The 16,054-nt window shown below is 44.2% G+C and overlaps 2 protein-coding genes across 5 annotated transcripts in view; one reads left to right on the top strand and one right to left on the bottom strand.

The window, feature by feature from the left end:
* Window positions 1–1,674: 1,674 nt before the first annotated feature.
* Window positions 1,675–7,487, bottom strand: Mrps18c (mitochondrial ribosomal protein S18C). The gene is made up of 6 exons (XM_041642129.1): window positions 7,335–7,487; window positions 6,568–6,623; window positions 4,143–4,226; window positions 3,219–3,276; window positions 2,060–2,119; window positions 1,675–1,786 (listed from the first exon to the last, which is right to left on the bottom strand). The coding sequence occupies exons 1-6, from the start codon at window positions 7,423–7,425 to the stop codon at window positions 1,710–1,712; spliced, it is 426 nt and encodes a 141-aa protein (XP_041498063.1). The 5' UTR covers window positions 7,426–7,487; the 3' UTR covers window positions 1,675–1,709.
* Window positions 7,488–7,551: 64 nt separating this feature from the next.
* The window catches only part of Helq (helicase, POLQ like), a 43,334-nt gene continuing 34,831 nt past the window's right edge, over window positions 7,552–16,054 (top strand). For 3 of the 4 annotated variants that reach the window (XR_005973409.1, XM_041642126.1, XM_041642125.1), the window contains exons 1-5: window positions 7,552–7,881; window positions 9,453–10,161; window positions 11,812–11,990; window positions 12,701–12,901; window positions 13,236–13,308. Coding sequence is in view for 2 of the 4 variants with exons in the window: in XM_041642126.1 (XP_041498060.1) it covers window positions 7,702–7,881; window positions 9,453–10,161; window positions 11,812–11,990; window positions 12,701–12,901; window positions 13,236–13,308 (1,342 nt within the window). In the remaining 2 variants the exon portion in view is untranslated. Of the gene's footprint in view, window positions 7,882–9,452; window positions 10,162–11,811; window positions 11,991–12,700; window positions 12,902–13,235; window positions 13,309–16,054 lie in introns of those variants that run through there. The other variant, XM_041642127.1, reaches the window with a different exon arrangement.

Here is a 16,054-nt window from a genome sequence, read left to right as displayed (position 1 = left end):
CAAGAATGTGTTCTCTGTCTCTCTCTCTTTCTCTCTCACACACAGAAATAAACAAAATCAATCTGCGCTGCTGGGTGGTGGTGACAGCACAGCCTTTAATCCCAGAGCTGCCAGAGGCAGGGCTGACCTCTTTGAGTTCAAGGTCAGCCTGGTCTACAGTGTGAGTTTCAGGACAGCCAGGATACACAGACAAACACAGAAGAATCGAGATAAATCTCTGCATCTTCATGCAGTTCCCACCTCAGGCCAGATGACTGCTTGAGCCCACGAACTGGTAACTCTGCCTCCATCTCAGAAGGGACAAACAAAACTGTCCTTGCAGATGTGTTCGTCTTTTTCACCTGTTCAGTGAAGTGCACACACATTACCTATGTTCTACTCAGTGCACGTTAACACTGAACACACTTTACCCTTGTTCTCCACTTGTTGCTGCCTGGAGAAACTACTTAAGACATGATTCTATGTAGCAGTAACACTTTGACTTGGGTGTTGATATGCATTAATTCTATGGGGTTGTTGTGAAGCCACCCATTACCCAGGGGATGATTTGTACAGCTTGCTGGGGTGATTTTCTGGTGATGTAGTACTGTACAGCACAGGACAAGAGCCATAGTTGTCAACAGGTCCTCCTATCATCACAGACGACTGAAAGCAGACTGCGTGCCATCTGCCCGTGTACAGAACAGTGGTCCAGGAACAGTTTGTCTCGCAGGGACTAGCCTACTATCATTCCCTGTGTGCACCTCTGCAATGAGAACTCTGACAGTCAGGTGCAATTAACATTGACTAGTTAGCAAACAACTCTAGGAGATAGGTCAGCAAAGGTGCCAATAAGCATGAGGACTTGTGTTTGGAACCCCAACAACTCCATTAAAATAAAGGGCATGGGCATGTGTGTGGTCAAAGGAGATGAGTGACTGAAGAGCCAAGAGCACGGTTTTGGTTAAGCCTGGCACAGTGGTGTGCACGTGGAGTCGCAGCACTGAGAATGTGGAGGGAAGAGGGTCCCTGGGGTTTGGGAGTCAGCTGGTCAGTCTAAGTGAACTCCAGGGAGACCTGGTCTCAGGCCTGGACTCAGACCATGAGGTAAACGGGTCAGCACAATGGCTTGGTGGGTTGAAATACTTGTGCTAAGCCCGGAGACCTGGGTTCTGTCACCAGAACTCATGGCTGGAAGGACAGAAATAATGCCTAGACAATGACCTCTGGCCTCCACATGTACCCTCATGGCAGGCACACACAAATCAGTGAATAATTGTTTTACAAAAAAAAAGGTGGCGTTACATTGAGAAAAAAAACCCGATGTCAACTTGTAGCCTCCATACACTCCTGTGCACATGTGCACACAAAACCACAGAATGGCTCCAAAGCAAGTTGAATTCCACAGCCAGTTACATGGGATTCATAAACACTACCTTTCTATAACCAATCCCCTAAAATGGAATCTGGGCTTAAGTGGAATTCTAATAGAAGCCTGCCCCTTCCATAATCAAAGGTACCATATAAAGAAGGTGCGACACCATGAGGTACCACTTTTACCAAAGTGTACAAGGTAACATTACCATCTCAAGCAGTGTGCCCAGAGCACACTCATGGTGTGGAAGGGTACATCCCATCCCTCCTAATCCCTTGAAAGACACTTTTACTCAAAGCAGCTCCGTCAGTGCCAACATGTTCACTTCCAGATTTATTGGCAGTAACTTCGCAGTTTATTCCCGGTACCTGATGTTACACACTTTAGGGTCTTTGAGATATGCCGGATCCTTGTACATAACTGGCATAAACCCTGTAAAGAGATATTCAAGTTTTTCACAAAGTTCATGAGTAAAGTCTTTTTTTTTTTTTAAAAGATTATTTATTGCATATACAGTATTCTACCTGCACCCCAGAAGAGGGCACCAGAGTTCATTATAGATGGTTGTGAGCCACCATGTGGTTGCTGGGAATTGAACTCAGGACCTCTGGAAGAAGAGTCAATGCTCTTAACCGCTGAGCCATCTCTCCTGCCCCCATGAGTAAAGTCTTAACTAGTTCCGTTCATTTGCGCAGGTGGACTTACCCATTTTCTGAGCTCTCTTAATGGCTTTCGTTATTTCTTTCTGTTTCTTCCCACAAAGACCTGTGAAACACAACAGGCACTTTCTTACACGTCAGAAAATGCTCGCATTACGTTCACAACAGTTTTCTAAGATGAATACTGGCTAAGTATTTTTCTGTTAAGAAAGTTAAAAAATGGGGCTGGAGAGATGGCTCAGTGGTTAAGAGCATTGCCTATTCTTCCAAAGGTCCTAAATTGAATTTCCAGCAACCACATGGTGGCTCACAACCATCTGTAATGAGGTCTAGTGCCCTCTTCTGGCCTGCAGGCATACACACAGACAGAACATTGTATACATAATAAATAAATAAATATTAAAAAAAAAGTTAAAAAATCTTTTGTGAATCATTTGGTCTGTCATACACTCGATTCTGTTAACTGTAACTCAGTGACAACCATGTGGCCCTATGTAAACAAATAAACAAAAAGCAAATGACAGTCTGGATAGCGCCATCAGCTGCTGACACTGTTTAGTCTAGGAATAGTAATTTTAAAAGAGATTTAGTTGTACTATCTTTTTTTTTTCCTTTTTGGTTTTTCGAGACAGGGTTTCTCTGTAGTTTTGGAGTCTGTCCTGGAACTAGCTCTTGTAGACCAGGCTGGCCTCAAACTCACAGAGATCCGCCTGCCTCTGCCTCCCAAGTGCTAGGATTAAAGGCGTGCACCACCACCACTCAGCTAGTTTTACTATCTTTAATGGTGGTGGGATATGTGCACATGAGTTCAGGTGCCTGCAGAAGCAAGACATGTGCATTCCCTGGAGCTGGAGTCCCAGATGTTACAAGACACCTGATGTGGGTGCTGGGAATTTAACTCCAGTCTTCTGTAAGAAGTGTATGCAAACTTAACTGCTGGACCACCTGTCTAGACAAAGATACAGTTCTCGCTTAAGCCCAAATTTCTGTATGTTGTCATCCTGAAGTTAGCTGGGAGTAAAGGAGGCAACTGCTGCTTGCACTGAAGGTAAATCCTCCCCTAAGGATCCCACTCCAGTCCCTGTAGAGCTGGCCTAACACTGACTCAGCATGACGGAAAACTGCCAGTCTCCTAAGATAACAGAAGCGACCAGTGACCAGTGTGATTCTTATCTACACTTACATCTCTAAGATTAAGAAAGTACCTGTTATGTGCCGTCCGTAAATGCATCCGGTAAATGGAGAGATAAACTGGGACAAAAGCTGTGGGGGTTACATTTGAAAGGGAAAAATGTTAGTGTATTTGTTATTCAACCCTGAATATGTAAATTTAAAAAGGTTTTAGAAATAACCTTCAAGTTATGTAAACATTTACTACGTTTCAGACAAAGTTAATAACATGAACTAAAATACCTTGTAGCAACAAGGCATTTTTTAAAAAGTTAACGTCTAATGTATCAGAAACTTAGTAAGACCAAGGCACACTTTCTGTTAGGTGCCATGGCGACCAACTCCCACAGCCCTAACACTGCTGCTCACAGCCAGGACTGGATACTTCGCTGGTCACAACAGGTGATCAAGTGAGTTCTTCGGGACACAGACTAGGGCACATCTTCTTCTTGAAGAGTTTAATAACACTTTCTAGCTACAAGGCACTAGCCTTGGCTCCCCCCCAAATATCTGCTGCATTGTAGTTCTTAGAATTTCTTGCAATTCCTCCTCCTGAGGCAGCTGTCATTTACACTACTGTAAGAATACTTCTCATTTCATTCACTTCCCCCACATCCGTTACTTCTAATTTGCTGAAAGCGTAAGGAAAAACTATCTAAAGCAATATAATATGATAGTGAACTGCAAAGGTCAGCTTCACAGGACAGCTCTGCCCAAACCCCAAAGTGCAGTGAGCCACTGTGCACAACAGAGCAAAGGGACTTAGCCAAATCATATGACTGAGGGGAGCAAGGGGCTCTGAGCTGAATAGAGATAACATAGGGCATTAAAACCAGATCTGATGTCATGAGGCTGCTCAATCCGTCCTACAGAAAGCCTGATGACAGTGACAAGATCGTCTGAGCAAATGAACAGAACAGAATTCTAGTCAAGTACCACAGAGGCCAACCAACACTCACCTGTACATTCTTATAATCCACACGTTTCTCGCACAAGACACACCTCTTAAGGGGCTCCTTATAGGGGTTTTCCATCGGGATTGGCTAGGATAAAAGAACAGTCTCATGATGAAAATGTGTTAAGACAGACAGAAAAGATAAAGCTACAGCTACACTTGGAATCTCTTTACACAGGTACTTTATTTTGGGTCAACCTGGCTAAAGAGGAATTACTGCAATGAAGAATCATTTATGCAGAAGAGGACTTCCAAGATCAGCACGCTGATAAATGATATACATTTCTGTATACATCACATGTGCTTGTGATGACATTTCTGTATATATGCATGTGTGTGTATGATTTATACTTTGTTCTTATTTACCTTCTACAGCTCTCACTCAAGCTGCCTCTCCCGCTTACTGGTCCCTTCTTTATTCCCAAGAATCTTTTCCTGCTTTTACAATAGGACTAACACAACATGTGTGTCCTGCGATGCTCTTTTGTCCCTGTCCTTCCACACTCTTCCTTCCTCGTCACAGTGCCTTTTCTGTTCCTGTTCCATGGTCCTTTGCTGTTGTGGTTTGGTTTCTTGAAATAGGGTCTCACTTTGTAACCTCAGCTGTCCTACAGCTTAGTGTGCAGCATATGGTAGCCTCACACTCCCCACCCTTCCGTATCAGCCTTCCAAATGCTGAAATATTACAGTTTGCATGACAACACCCCGGCACAGGGTCTTAATTCAGACATGGCTCTGAAATCTATAACCTTCCTTAACTGTGACAAATGAGTATGACTGTGTGCGTTTTCTGTGGAAAAGATACATACTTTGCATTAGTCACATTAGGATTTATGACCTAGATACAAGAGTAAATTTCCTTTATTATTTTTAAGCATGATGTATGACATAGATGACTAAGGCAGACACTCATCTGCTTTGACACATTCCTTGGTGTTTACAGTACATAATTTATTTTTTTGTATACTTGCTGTTTTTCTTTCTTGTTTTTTTAAATAAAAAATTATTTATTTATTTATTTATTATGTATTTAGTATGTATATTCTGTCTGCGTGTGTGTATGCCTGATGGCCAGAAGAGGGCATCAGACCTCATTACAGATGGTTGTAAGCCACCATGTGGTTGCTGAGAATTGAACTCAGGACGTTAGGAAGAGCAAGCAATGCTCTTAACCGCTGAGCCATCTCTCCAGCCCGCTTTTCTTTTTTAACATTTGATCTTAGCCAAAAGGCCAAAAAGGTTTTGTTGTTGTTGCTGTAACCCAGGGTGACCTTGAACTCAAAAGATCCTTCCACTTCGGCATTCTAAGTGCTAGTACAATATGTGTGCACCACATCTAGTTTGCCTTGAGTTTTCTTAATCCAATTTATAATCAGTTGAGATATAAGCTATATTTCTCCTCAACTCTAGCTAAGTACTTGCATGGTGTGATTGGGTGCCCACATCCATGTTCATACTTTAAACCCATAAAAATACACCTACAGTTTAGAAGCAGCTGATTAAATGTCCTAAACTAGTTTGGTGTGAGGCAGAGGTGGGTGGGTCTCTATGAGTTCAAGACCAGCCTGGTCTACAAAGTTAGTTCCAGGACAGCCAGGACTACACAAAGAAAACCTGTCTTGAAGAAAACAAAACAAAATAACTTTAATTGTATCTTTTATCAAGGTAGCCTGTCAAAACTGATAAATTAGATAAAAATAATGCTGTTCCATAATTCTATTATCTACAATTATTCTATCTACCCAAGCTATGTTTAGAAATTCTCAAATCATATCCTTTAATATCTACAAAGAAAAATATGTATTACAGAATCCCCCCAAAATCTAGGATTCCCTTCAAAACCCAAGTGACCATAGTCAGTAAGTTAGACTTTCCAAACTCAAAGTAAACATTATTTTGCTTTGTCCTATAATTGAATTCCAAACAGGTAAAATATAAAAAACTAGGCCAAATTTGGAAATGGCTTAGTAATATAAGGGGAAAAAAATCTGGGGCTGGATGGGTGTCTGTGGTTAAACACACTTGCTGTTCTTACTGACAGGGCTTAGGATCCCAGCACCCACATCCAGTGGCTCACAACCACCTCTAATTCTAGCTCCAGAGGATCTAATGCCCTCTCTGGCTTCCACAGCTCCCACCCCCCAATGTAATAAAAACAATAAATATTTTCTTTAAAAAAATAAAAAGGAGGGGGCTGGAGAGATGGCTCAGAGGTTAAGAGCACTGACTGCTCTTCCAGAGGTCCTGAGTTCAATTCCCAGCAACCACATGGTGGCTCACAACCATCTATAATGAGATCTGGTGCCCTCTTCTGGCCTGCAACCATACATGCAAGCAGAACACTGTATATGTAATAAATAAATAGATAGATAAATAAATAAATAAATCTTAAAAAAAAATTAAAAAAATAAAATAAAAAGGAATCTTACCAGATCCTCATTGCTGGCTACCTGTTTATACTGTGCACAACTTCTTCTCCACAGCACTGTAAGTAAACAGAAATGCAATGACCCAATTATTTTCATTCACTTAATATCTAACAAAGACTTATGTCTTTAAATGGGCTACAGAATCAAAAGGCACGATATAGTGCCGGGCATGGTGGTGCACACCTTTAATCCCAGCACGTGGTAGGCAAAGGCAGGTGAATCTCTGTGAGTTCAAGGCAGCCTGGTCTACATACTCAGTTCCAGGACAGCCAAAACTACATAATAGTGAGATACTGTCTCAAACAAACAAAACACCCGTATAATATAAAATAAAGGTTTCATAATCTTTTTACTCAGTGATTGGTTAACATCCTGTTAGATTTGGGGCACAAGAGAACTTAAAATGATTCCCAAGGCTTTGAACATACATATTTTCTCTCCTATAAAACCTTCCCCCTTTCTACAGTTACCAGCTTGCAATGCAAGTATGTCCAGGAGCAACAGAAAGGCACTGCCATCCCAAAGGGAATACAAGAAAACGATTCAATTTACTGACAGAGAAAAACAGAAACAAAAATTAAAAGTAACGAGTTGACTACACCTCAAAGGACTGCTTGCTTAGCTGTGAGAAACCAGTCTCAGGCGACTCGAGCTTCCCACCCCTCTTAGAGCTAGTTACAGTGTAGAAAAGTCAAGTCGCTAAGAGCAAAGACGCCATCGACAACCAGAAGCCGACTGCGGCCGCAAGGCTCTGCTGCAGACTTTACCCGTGTGAGCTCCGCGATCCGCGAGGCAGACTGCAGCCGTGGTCAAGCTTTTCCTCCCTACACCACTGCACATCACCACCAGAGCCGTCATGATTCTTCGCCCTTCCTCTTCCTTTCCTTTCCCTAATCGGCCCGACAGGTCCTTTCCCGGTAGTCTTCCCCCGCGGGCCCCGGGGCTTCTACGCAAAGGTTCCGGGTGCAGGCGCGCCCGGGATTTCAGCGCGACAAAAGGGCACCTTTCTGTTCCCGCCCTCCGCGGGCCGGATGTCACGTGATATCAGACCGCGCCGCGGGGAGATGGAGAGCATCCGAGCGGTGGCAGAGGCTTGAGTCTGCACCCCGGGCGGCCCGGCTCTCTGCCCTAGCCATGGAGGACGGCGGTCCCCACATCCGCAGGCGGGTGTCTGTTCGCAAAAGGAACCGCGGCAGCATAGAGAGCCTCTGCGTCGCCCCCGCCCCGGCCGAGCTCCAGCCCTCCGAGGACCTGGAGGACGAAGGGGCGGCCGGGAGGCGGCGGCGCAAAACCGGGAGCCAGGAGCCCGCCCAGGTACAGCCCCGCTGATTCCCCGCAGAGCCCGGTTCCGTCATCACCGAGGGCTGCAGAGCCCGGTCCCGTCATCACCGAGGGCTGCAGGACCGACCCGCGTCCCCTGCACCGGGCACCGCTGCGAGGGGAGGGGGCTCGAAACCTCCCAGGTGCACACGGTTGACCGGTTAGATGAGCAGCCTTCCTGTGCGCTTCTCATCGTCATCCTTGTTTACACTTGGGGAGACACTGCCTTAAACCTTTAAGTGGATGTGAGACGTACACACACACACACACACACACCATCCCTGTTATACACACATACGCACACACACAAACACACAAATACACTATCCTTGTCATAAAAAGTATTCATGGGGCAGTTAACTGCTCTGACAGATAGAAGGCCAGCCTTCAAAATGACTCATTTCTACTTTACCAATAAAACTTTTTATTGGTGACCTCTGACATGCTGGTTACTTTATTAAACCAGGCCCCAGGACGTTGAGAAGCCCAAGTTCTAACTCTAATAAATAATTATTAGCTCCCAGTTTTTATCTTTTCTGTTCAACAAGCCACCCCACATGAGAGTGCATTCTCTTGTCACAATTCCAAGTTCAGAAAAGAATTTGCTTGTAGTGTCTAGTGGTACAACCATGATTTTGTAACAGGCCAACCTCTACTTTAGTGTCTGGGTAGGGATTTCCAAAAGTATTTATTAAATTCACAACCTTATAGATGTCTACCATTCTTTCATTTCTCAGTGCTTTAGCACGGGTTTAGGAATTAAAATCCCTGGGACTGGAGAGATGGCTCAGTGTTTAAGAGCACTGGCTGCTCTTCCAGAGTACCCAAGTTCAATTCCCAGTACCCACATGATAGTTCACAACTGTCTATAACTCCAGTTCCTGGGAACCCAACACTTATACAGACATACGTGGAGGCAAAGCTTTATAAAATAAAGTAAAAAAATTTTAAATTCCAAAGACTGGGAGTTTGGGCTCTGCAGTGGAGCAAGGAGCAGGCCTAAATAATTTAAAAGTATAGTATCACCCCTTGGGCTGAGCTGGGGGCATAGCTGAGTTGGTAGAATGCTTACCTAGTGTGCATAAAGCCCTGGGTTTGAGTCCCAGCACTCAGGAGGCAGAGGTGGGAGGTTCAAAACTTTGTACCTCTGTTATGTGAGATCCTGTCCTGGCATCCTGATATCCCATAATAATCCAGCAGCACTCTTTTTTTTTAAATTTATTTATTTATTATGTATACAATGTTCTGTCTGCAAGTACGCCTGCCCACCAGAAGAGGGCACCAGATCTCATAGATGGTTGTGAGCCACCATGTGGTTGCTGGGAATTGAACTCAGGACCTCTGGAAGAGTAGCCAGTGCTCTTAATCTCTGAGCCATCTCTCCAACCCCCTCCAGCAGCACTCTTAGGCAAGTCAGTTCAAGTCTCTGGGCTTGATTGTTTCTTTTATCTGGTGATAATGTATTCAGAGGATAATTTGCATATAGTGATATATTTGATTTGCCGGAACACTTTTTATTCTTTATGAAGGATGGAACTCTTTATGTATTTTTGTTTCCCTTTCAGGAGAACGACAGTGAAGAGGACATGTTTAATGGCTATGATAGCTTTACAGAAAATTCCTTTTTAGCTCAAGTTGAGGACCTGGAACAAAAATATACACAACTGCCCGAGCACAGGGAGCTTGTCACAGACTCGGCCACCAAAGGTCTTTGTTCAGAAAGCATGGAAAACAAACTCCCTGTCTTCGCTGTGAGCAGCTCTGCTGACCCTGAAACTAACCAACACATAAAGAACCAGAGTGCTGCAGATGGCCCTGCTGGGCCTGAACCTGACAGTGATCTTTTGTTTGATGTGCCTTCTTCTCAGATTTTATATTTTGAACGTATACAGAACTCATCAAATGATTTGGGCGATCAATCTGCTAAGGAAAGAGATGGGAACTCACATAAATCGCTGAATGAGGAACCGGCCTTTAGCCATCAAGAGCTACCGCAGCCAAATGATGACCTCTCTGAAGCCAGAGCTTCTTCAGAGACGAGCAGGAGGAAGAGTATTGCAGACCACCTGAAAAGTGCCATGGCTGGGAATGCCACAGCCCAAACACCGGTGTTTTCCAGGAGTAAACACCTCAAAGAGACCCTCCTATCTGAGGAGATCAGTGTTGCTAGGAAGGCAATGGAGTCACCGTCGGATGATCTTGGTCCTTTTTATTCTCTACCCAGCAAAGTGAGAGACCTTTATGCTCAGTTGAAAGGAATCAAAAAACTATATGGTAATGCTTTTTATAAAATGAAAACCGAATTTATAATTCAAGTCATATTATAACAAGCCAGGCGGTGGTGGCGCACGCCTTCAATCCCAGCACTTGGGAGGCAGAGGCAGGCGGATCTCTGTGAGTTCAAGACCAGCCTGGTCTACAAGAGCTAGTTCCAGGGCAGGCTCCAAAACCACAGAGAAACCCTGTCTCGAAAAACCAAAAAAAAAAAAAAAATCATATTATAACATTAATTCAAACCAGTGGAAGCAGGTGATTCCTTGGTTCTGACTTGGTTCTGTTTCTCATCTGGAATGGCCAGAATGTCAGTTGTGTTAAGCCTGCTGTCACAGACTTCCTTCCTCACCGTCCTCAAGCCAGACGTCCTGCTGTGCCTCTTGCCTAGGTAGTCTTCTAGTCTTCGGTCCCCTCCCTTCTGTGCCTTCACTTAAGTTGCAGAGACGAAGGAATCCAAGCCCAGATCTGATCCAGAGCAGCCTCACCTTCTGCTGTGGCCACACCGCTGAGTTTTCATCCTTCCCACTCTGCTTCTCGCCTTTTTCTTCTCCCCTTCATTCTTTTATTGTTTCATTGGTATTGGCTGCATCTGAATTCTCTAGCAGAATTTAGTGGTTTGACTGCTCAGGATCTTAAATGGACTGTTTTAATAATGTCTTATTTTGAGGTGAGGCCTCACTGTGTAGCCCTGGCTGTCTTGGAAATTTGTTTTGACGAGGCTGGCCTGGAATTCACTGCAATCTGCCTGCCCTTGCCTCCCAAATACAGGGATTAAATGTACACCAACACTCTCTTCTTCTCTGCTGTTTGTTTGTTTGTTTGTTTGAGACAAGGTTCTTTGTAACAGCCCTGGCTGTCCTGGAACTCGCTTTGTAGACCAGGCTCGAACTCACAGAGATCTGCCTTGCCTCTGCCTCCCTAGTGCTGGGATTAAAGGCGTGTGCCACCACCGCCTGGCCTGGGCCGTTAATTCTTAAAATAGTATATTGAAGCCCTTTAAATTAAATTTGGGATGAGTTTTCTTAAACTGTATATTAGGTGTGTAAATAGTTTTTAACTTTTTTCCCATTTGTTTGTTCTATGTGCTTGGGTGTGTATGTATGTAGATACGTGTGCCCTGGCATGCATCTGGAGGTCAGAGGACAACTGGTGGGATTTGGTTCTCTCCCAGAGACCCTGGGTGCGCCAGTCAGTAACTGAAGCCTTTTATGATTCAGGTAGTCCTATTTAAATGACGTTTGGATCACTCAAAGATCAAGTCCAGAAGCGCTGATTGCAGGCTTTTCTGGTTTGGGCAAGATCTTGTGGATTTTCTTTTCTTTCCCCTCTATTTCTGCCTAAGAAGCTCTTGAGTAAGTGAGGGAGGGAAGCCTACACGCTCTTGTAGAACACAGGATGATTTCAGAATGAACACAGGTTCTTAGACTGCCCTTCTCTGCCCATGTCTGCTCTGTTGGAATTTGGCTCCTGTATCTTAGGGTGACAAGGGCTGAACTCAGATCTGCTGGGTTCATTCAGGACTGGCCTTTTGCCCTCTGTGAGAATTGTATTTGTCCTCATGAAGACCGCCACAATGATTTTGTCTCAGAAAAATTCTTGAGAATATTGAAGGGGACAATAATCTCTGCTGTTTTTCTTTGAATTCTACAGACTGGCAGCATACTTGTCTCACATTAAGTTCTGTGCAAAAAAGAAAAAATTTAATATATTCCTTGCCAACAAGTGGTGGAAAAACTCTTGTGGCTGAGATTTTAATGCTACAAGAACTGCTCTGCCGACAGAAGGATGTTTTAATGATTCTTCCATATGTGGCAATTGTCCAAGAAAAGGTGTGTGTGTTTAAACAATTGTTATTTTCTAATATGACGTTTTAAGATCTAAAAACTAGCATAAATGTATTAACTATTACTGATTATTTTTAGGATGTACAGGAGTAACACAGTACTTAATTACTTTCAACTATTAATTGTATATAGTTTTTTTTTTTGCTAAGTTGGTGGTATGAACTGTATCTTAAATGCCCCATCAATATTTAGCCTGCTTTTTCAAGCAGAAACTAACTCATTACCTTATCAGAATAAATGAGTCAGTCTGATGGGTTTTTTAATATAAGAGGAGACAAGTGAAATTATTTTTGCATTATATACTTTTAAAGTTGTAAATACTAAGGCTGGAAAAATGGTTAAAAGCCCTGACTACTCTTCCAGGGGTCCTGGGTTTGATTCAGAGCACCCACATGGTGGCTCAGAATCATCTGTAACTCTAGTACCAAGGAATTCATCACCCTCTTTGGCCTCTGGCACTGCATGCACACGGAGCACAGATTTACATGTAGACCAAACGCCCATACACATAGACTAAATAAAAAGTTGTTATGTGTTTATTTTGTAAAGATCACCGTCTCATGTTGCACCAGTTCCTAAATAGGTGTTTCTAAACTGGGCCCACCAAGGGGACGACTTTACATCAAGGGAGTTCCTCTGAATTCTTTCAACTCCATCTCTGATTTGTGTTTTTGTTTATTTAACTACAATTCTAGATTGCCAGTTTATCAAGTTTTGGTGTAGAACTTGGTTTCTTTGTTGAAGAATATGCTGGAAGCAAAGGAAAGTTTCCTCCGACTAAAAGGAGGGAAAAGAGATCGCTGTATATCGCCACTATCGAGAAAGGGCATAGCCTGGTAAACGCCTTGATTGAAACCGGACGGATCAGCTCTCTGGGTCTGGTTGTCATCGATGAGGTTGGTTGACATATTTATTATACTGACATCCTGCACTCATTATCCTTGCTGCGGTTTGGATCTTCTCAGTAATTAATATACAGAGAACACAAGAGGAGATGTGCCTTGCGGGACTGGTCTCAGGCAAATGTATCTTGAACCATGAGGGTGGGTCTGCAGAGACATTTTATAGTGGTACTTACCAAATCTCAAACGTGTCAGGATGCTGCTCCACATCTAAGCGTGTATTAGTTGTAATATCCAATACCTGTTCATTCTGCGCAAAGTAGCCATGCTTTCTATGAACATATGTGAGCACTGACTGCTTTCCTCCCCACCCCCTTTAATGTCATAGTTGCACATGATCGGGGAAGGGAGCCGTGGCGCCATCCTGGAGATGACCCTAGCGAAAGTGCTCTACACTAGCAGTAAGTACTGACTTAGATGACTTAATTCTGTCACTCGATTCTATAACCCACAGCAAGGCACTTGAGGCTCATGCCTTAGCTCGTCAGCTTATGCATCTCTCTTGTGAGAGTAGCTGGGTGAGACTTGCGAAGGTGTTGGAAGCGGACCTGTTTCCCAACTGCCTGCTCTGGATTCAGCCACAGCAGCAGCCTCCGCGCTTCTGGCTGTAAAATGGAGATTGTGATGGCGCCTGCCTGGTGGGATGGTTATGAGGGTTCCCTGAGAATGTGTGGAACCTTCACTGTGGCTTCACATAGCCCTGGATAGGATTTGCTGCCACCATTGCCCTCGGCACCATCGCTGCCAGCTTCCTACCTTGTCTGTTTGTTGGTAAGACAGGGTCTCACTGTATAGCTCTAGCTGGCCTGGAACCTGCTGTGTAGACAAGGTGGCCTCCCAGTCACAGCCTGCCTTTGCCTTCTGAGTGCTGATACTAGGGTGTGCACCACCACACCTGGCAAAATATAGTTGAGAAGATTTTAAGGAACTATTTTGCAACATCCAGTGGTCTTTAAATTATGCATGAAATACCCTAATTATCTCTGTTTATTGATGTGGTGTTGCGTGTTTACCTTGTATCTGGAAAGCTGTAAATGTCATCTCATAAGGTCTTATGGGCCGGTGTGTCTGCTCAAACACACTCAAACACCGAGAAACACCTTTGCCCCCAAGAAGAGGTTTTTAAATTGTGAAAGTGATTGCTTTTAGGTAGATCGTAGCCCTCTGCAATCTTTAAGTTATCGAACAGCTGCTACTTTCCTGTCACTTTTCCCAGTGCCTGAGGTCCCTGGGTGAGCAGAACAGTTCCGGCTGGCGTCAGACTTATATTTCAGTGAGAGTGACAGGGCCGTGCCTGGGCAGTCATAAAGGCCAGAGCTTTAGCTAACCAGCAGTCCTGGCCAGGGTGTAGTCCTGCCTGTCCCTGGCTTACCCTTGTCTCAGCTTCAGTCTTTCCTGCAGGGTGGCTGACAAGCTGTCAGAAATGTGGAATCTTTCTAGGAGACAAGCTCCTGTCCCCGGCCTTTCCTTTACGTCAGCATGAGAACCCTAGGAACGTTACCTTTCCTCAAGAACAGTAGTCATGTCAGTAGTGTGACGAGAAAGGAGGCGTGTGAGAGTCCCCTTAGAATATCTTCGACCTGCCAGGAGGGTTACACTGCTAGCTGTCATCTTTCCTCCAGGGTTTGAGGACTTGCCATGTGCTCATAACTCAGTCTGTATTTCCAGGTTACACTTCCTTTCCAAGTAGAATCTGCTACGTGAATGTTTATGAGCAGCTGAGCTCACCTGAAGTTTATTTCCTTAAACCCTTTCTTCTTCACTTTGAACTTGCCATCACCATTCACTAGCAGATAGCTAAACCAGCGTCTTACCGGCTGTGTTGCCTAGAGTGTCCTAAAACTTCCAGGGTCAAGTGGTCCCGCTGTCGCAGTGCCCCAAGCCCTGGGACACTGACCTTCACTTGTGATATCTGTCAGCACCCAGTTCTTCTCTGTGTACCCTGTGGCTCTGTTTGAAGCCCTCTCCTTGCTCCCTTTCACTGACTCTTTAGTGGGATAGCTCATCCTTTTCTGCCAGACTGCCACAGAAAGCACCAGGTTCTAGCTGACTCTTTGTATCTTGATTTTCCATCTCTTCCCCCTCTCAGCCTGACTTATCTAGTGTAGATGAAAAGATATTTGCGAATATAAACCCAGTAACAATTTTACCTTTCGCCTCCTTTATTAACCTCCATGTTTCCAGCTTATACCCTGTTATTTCTAGCATAGACATTTTTTCTTTTTTTTTTGTTAGTTTTTTTTGAGTCAGGGTTTCTCTGTGTAGCCTTGGCTGTCCTGAAAGTCACTACGTAGACCAGGCTGACTTGAATTTACAGCTAGGCTCTTAATACCAAGTGCTGGGATTAAAGGTGGTGGCACACGCCTTTAATCCCAGCACTCGGGAGGCAGAGGCAGGTGGATCTCTGTGAGTTCCAGGCCAGCTTAGTCTACAAGAGCTAGTTCCAGGACAGGCTCCAAAGCTACAGAGAAACCCTATTTCGAAAAAACAAAACACAAAAACAAAACAAAAAAGGTGTGCACCACCACCGCCCAGCATAGCACAGGCTTTCTTGATCATTCCCCTGCTTGCTTATTCAGCTTGTAGCCTATCTTGTCCTCTTTGGACAGTGCCCTGGATGATCATTTCATGATATAAGGCAGAATCAATGAGGAAGCATGCTAAGAAGGCTTAGCTTTAGTTTTTATATCAATAGCCAAGTCTAGAAAGTCATTTACCTTTATGAGCTTCCTGGCTAATTTGTTTCCTTGTGTTTTTATTTTTTAGACATGGTCTCCTGTAGCTCAGGCTGGCCCTGACCACTTGGTCCTCCTATTTCTATTTCTCAGAGGCTGGGATTATGGTCAGCATCACCAGGCCTGATTTTTAGAATATTTTTTTAATGTTGACAACATAAGAGACTTTTCATATGACACAAAAGTTTGAGACTAGCTGAGCACAGTAGTTTACACTGGTATTCCTAGCACTTGGTAGGCTGAGGCAGGAGTTTGAAGCCATCCTGGGCTACAGAGAGTTCCAGGCCAGCCAGCAGTACATGATCAAACTCTGATGTTGTTTTAAAAGGCGTTTGGGACTCATTGAGCCCTGTGTCCTCTGCAGCTGTCAGATGCACATCACAGTGTGCTGTACCCACTGTCTGGTTTACAA

This window comes from Microtus oregoni, unplaced genomic scaffold (genome assembly GCF_018167655.1).
Source record: "Microtus oregoni isolate MIOR12 unplaced genomic scaffold, Mior012 000072F_ref0000427, whole genome shotgun sequence".
NCBI classification, from domain to species: domain Eukaryota; kingdom Metazoa; phylum Chordata; class Mammalia; order Rodentia; family Cricetidae; genus Microtus; species Microtus oregoni.
The sequence above is the reverse complement of the archived record's forward strand: the minus strand, read 5'-3'. Positions and strand labels throughout refer to the sequence as shown.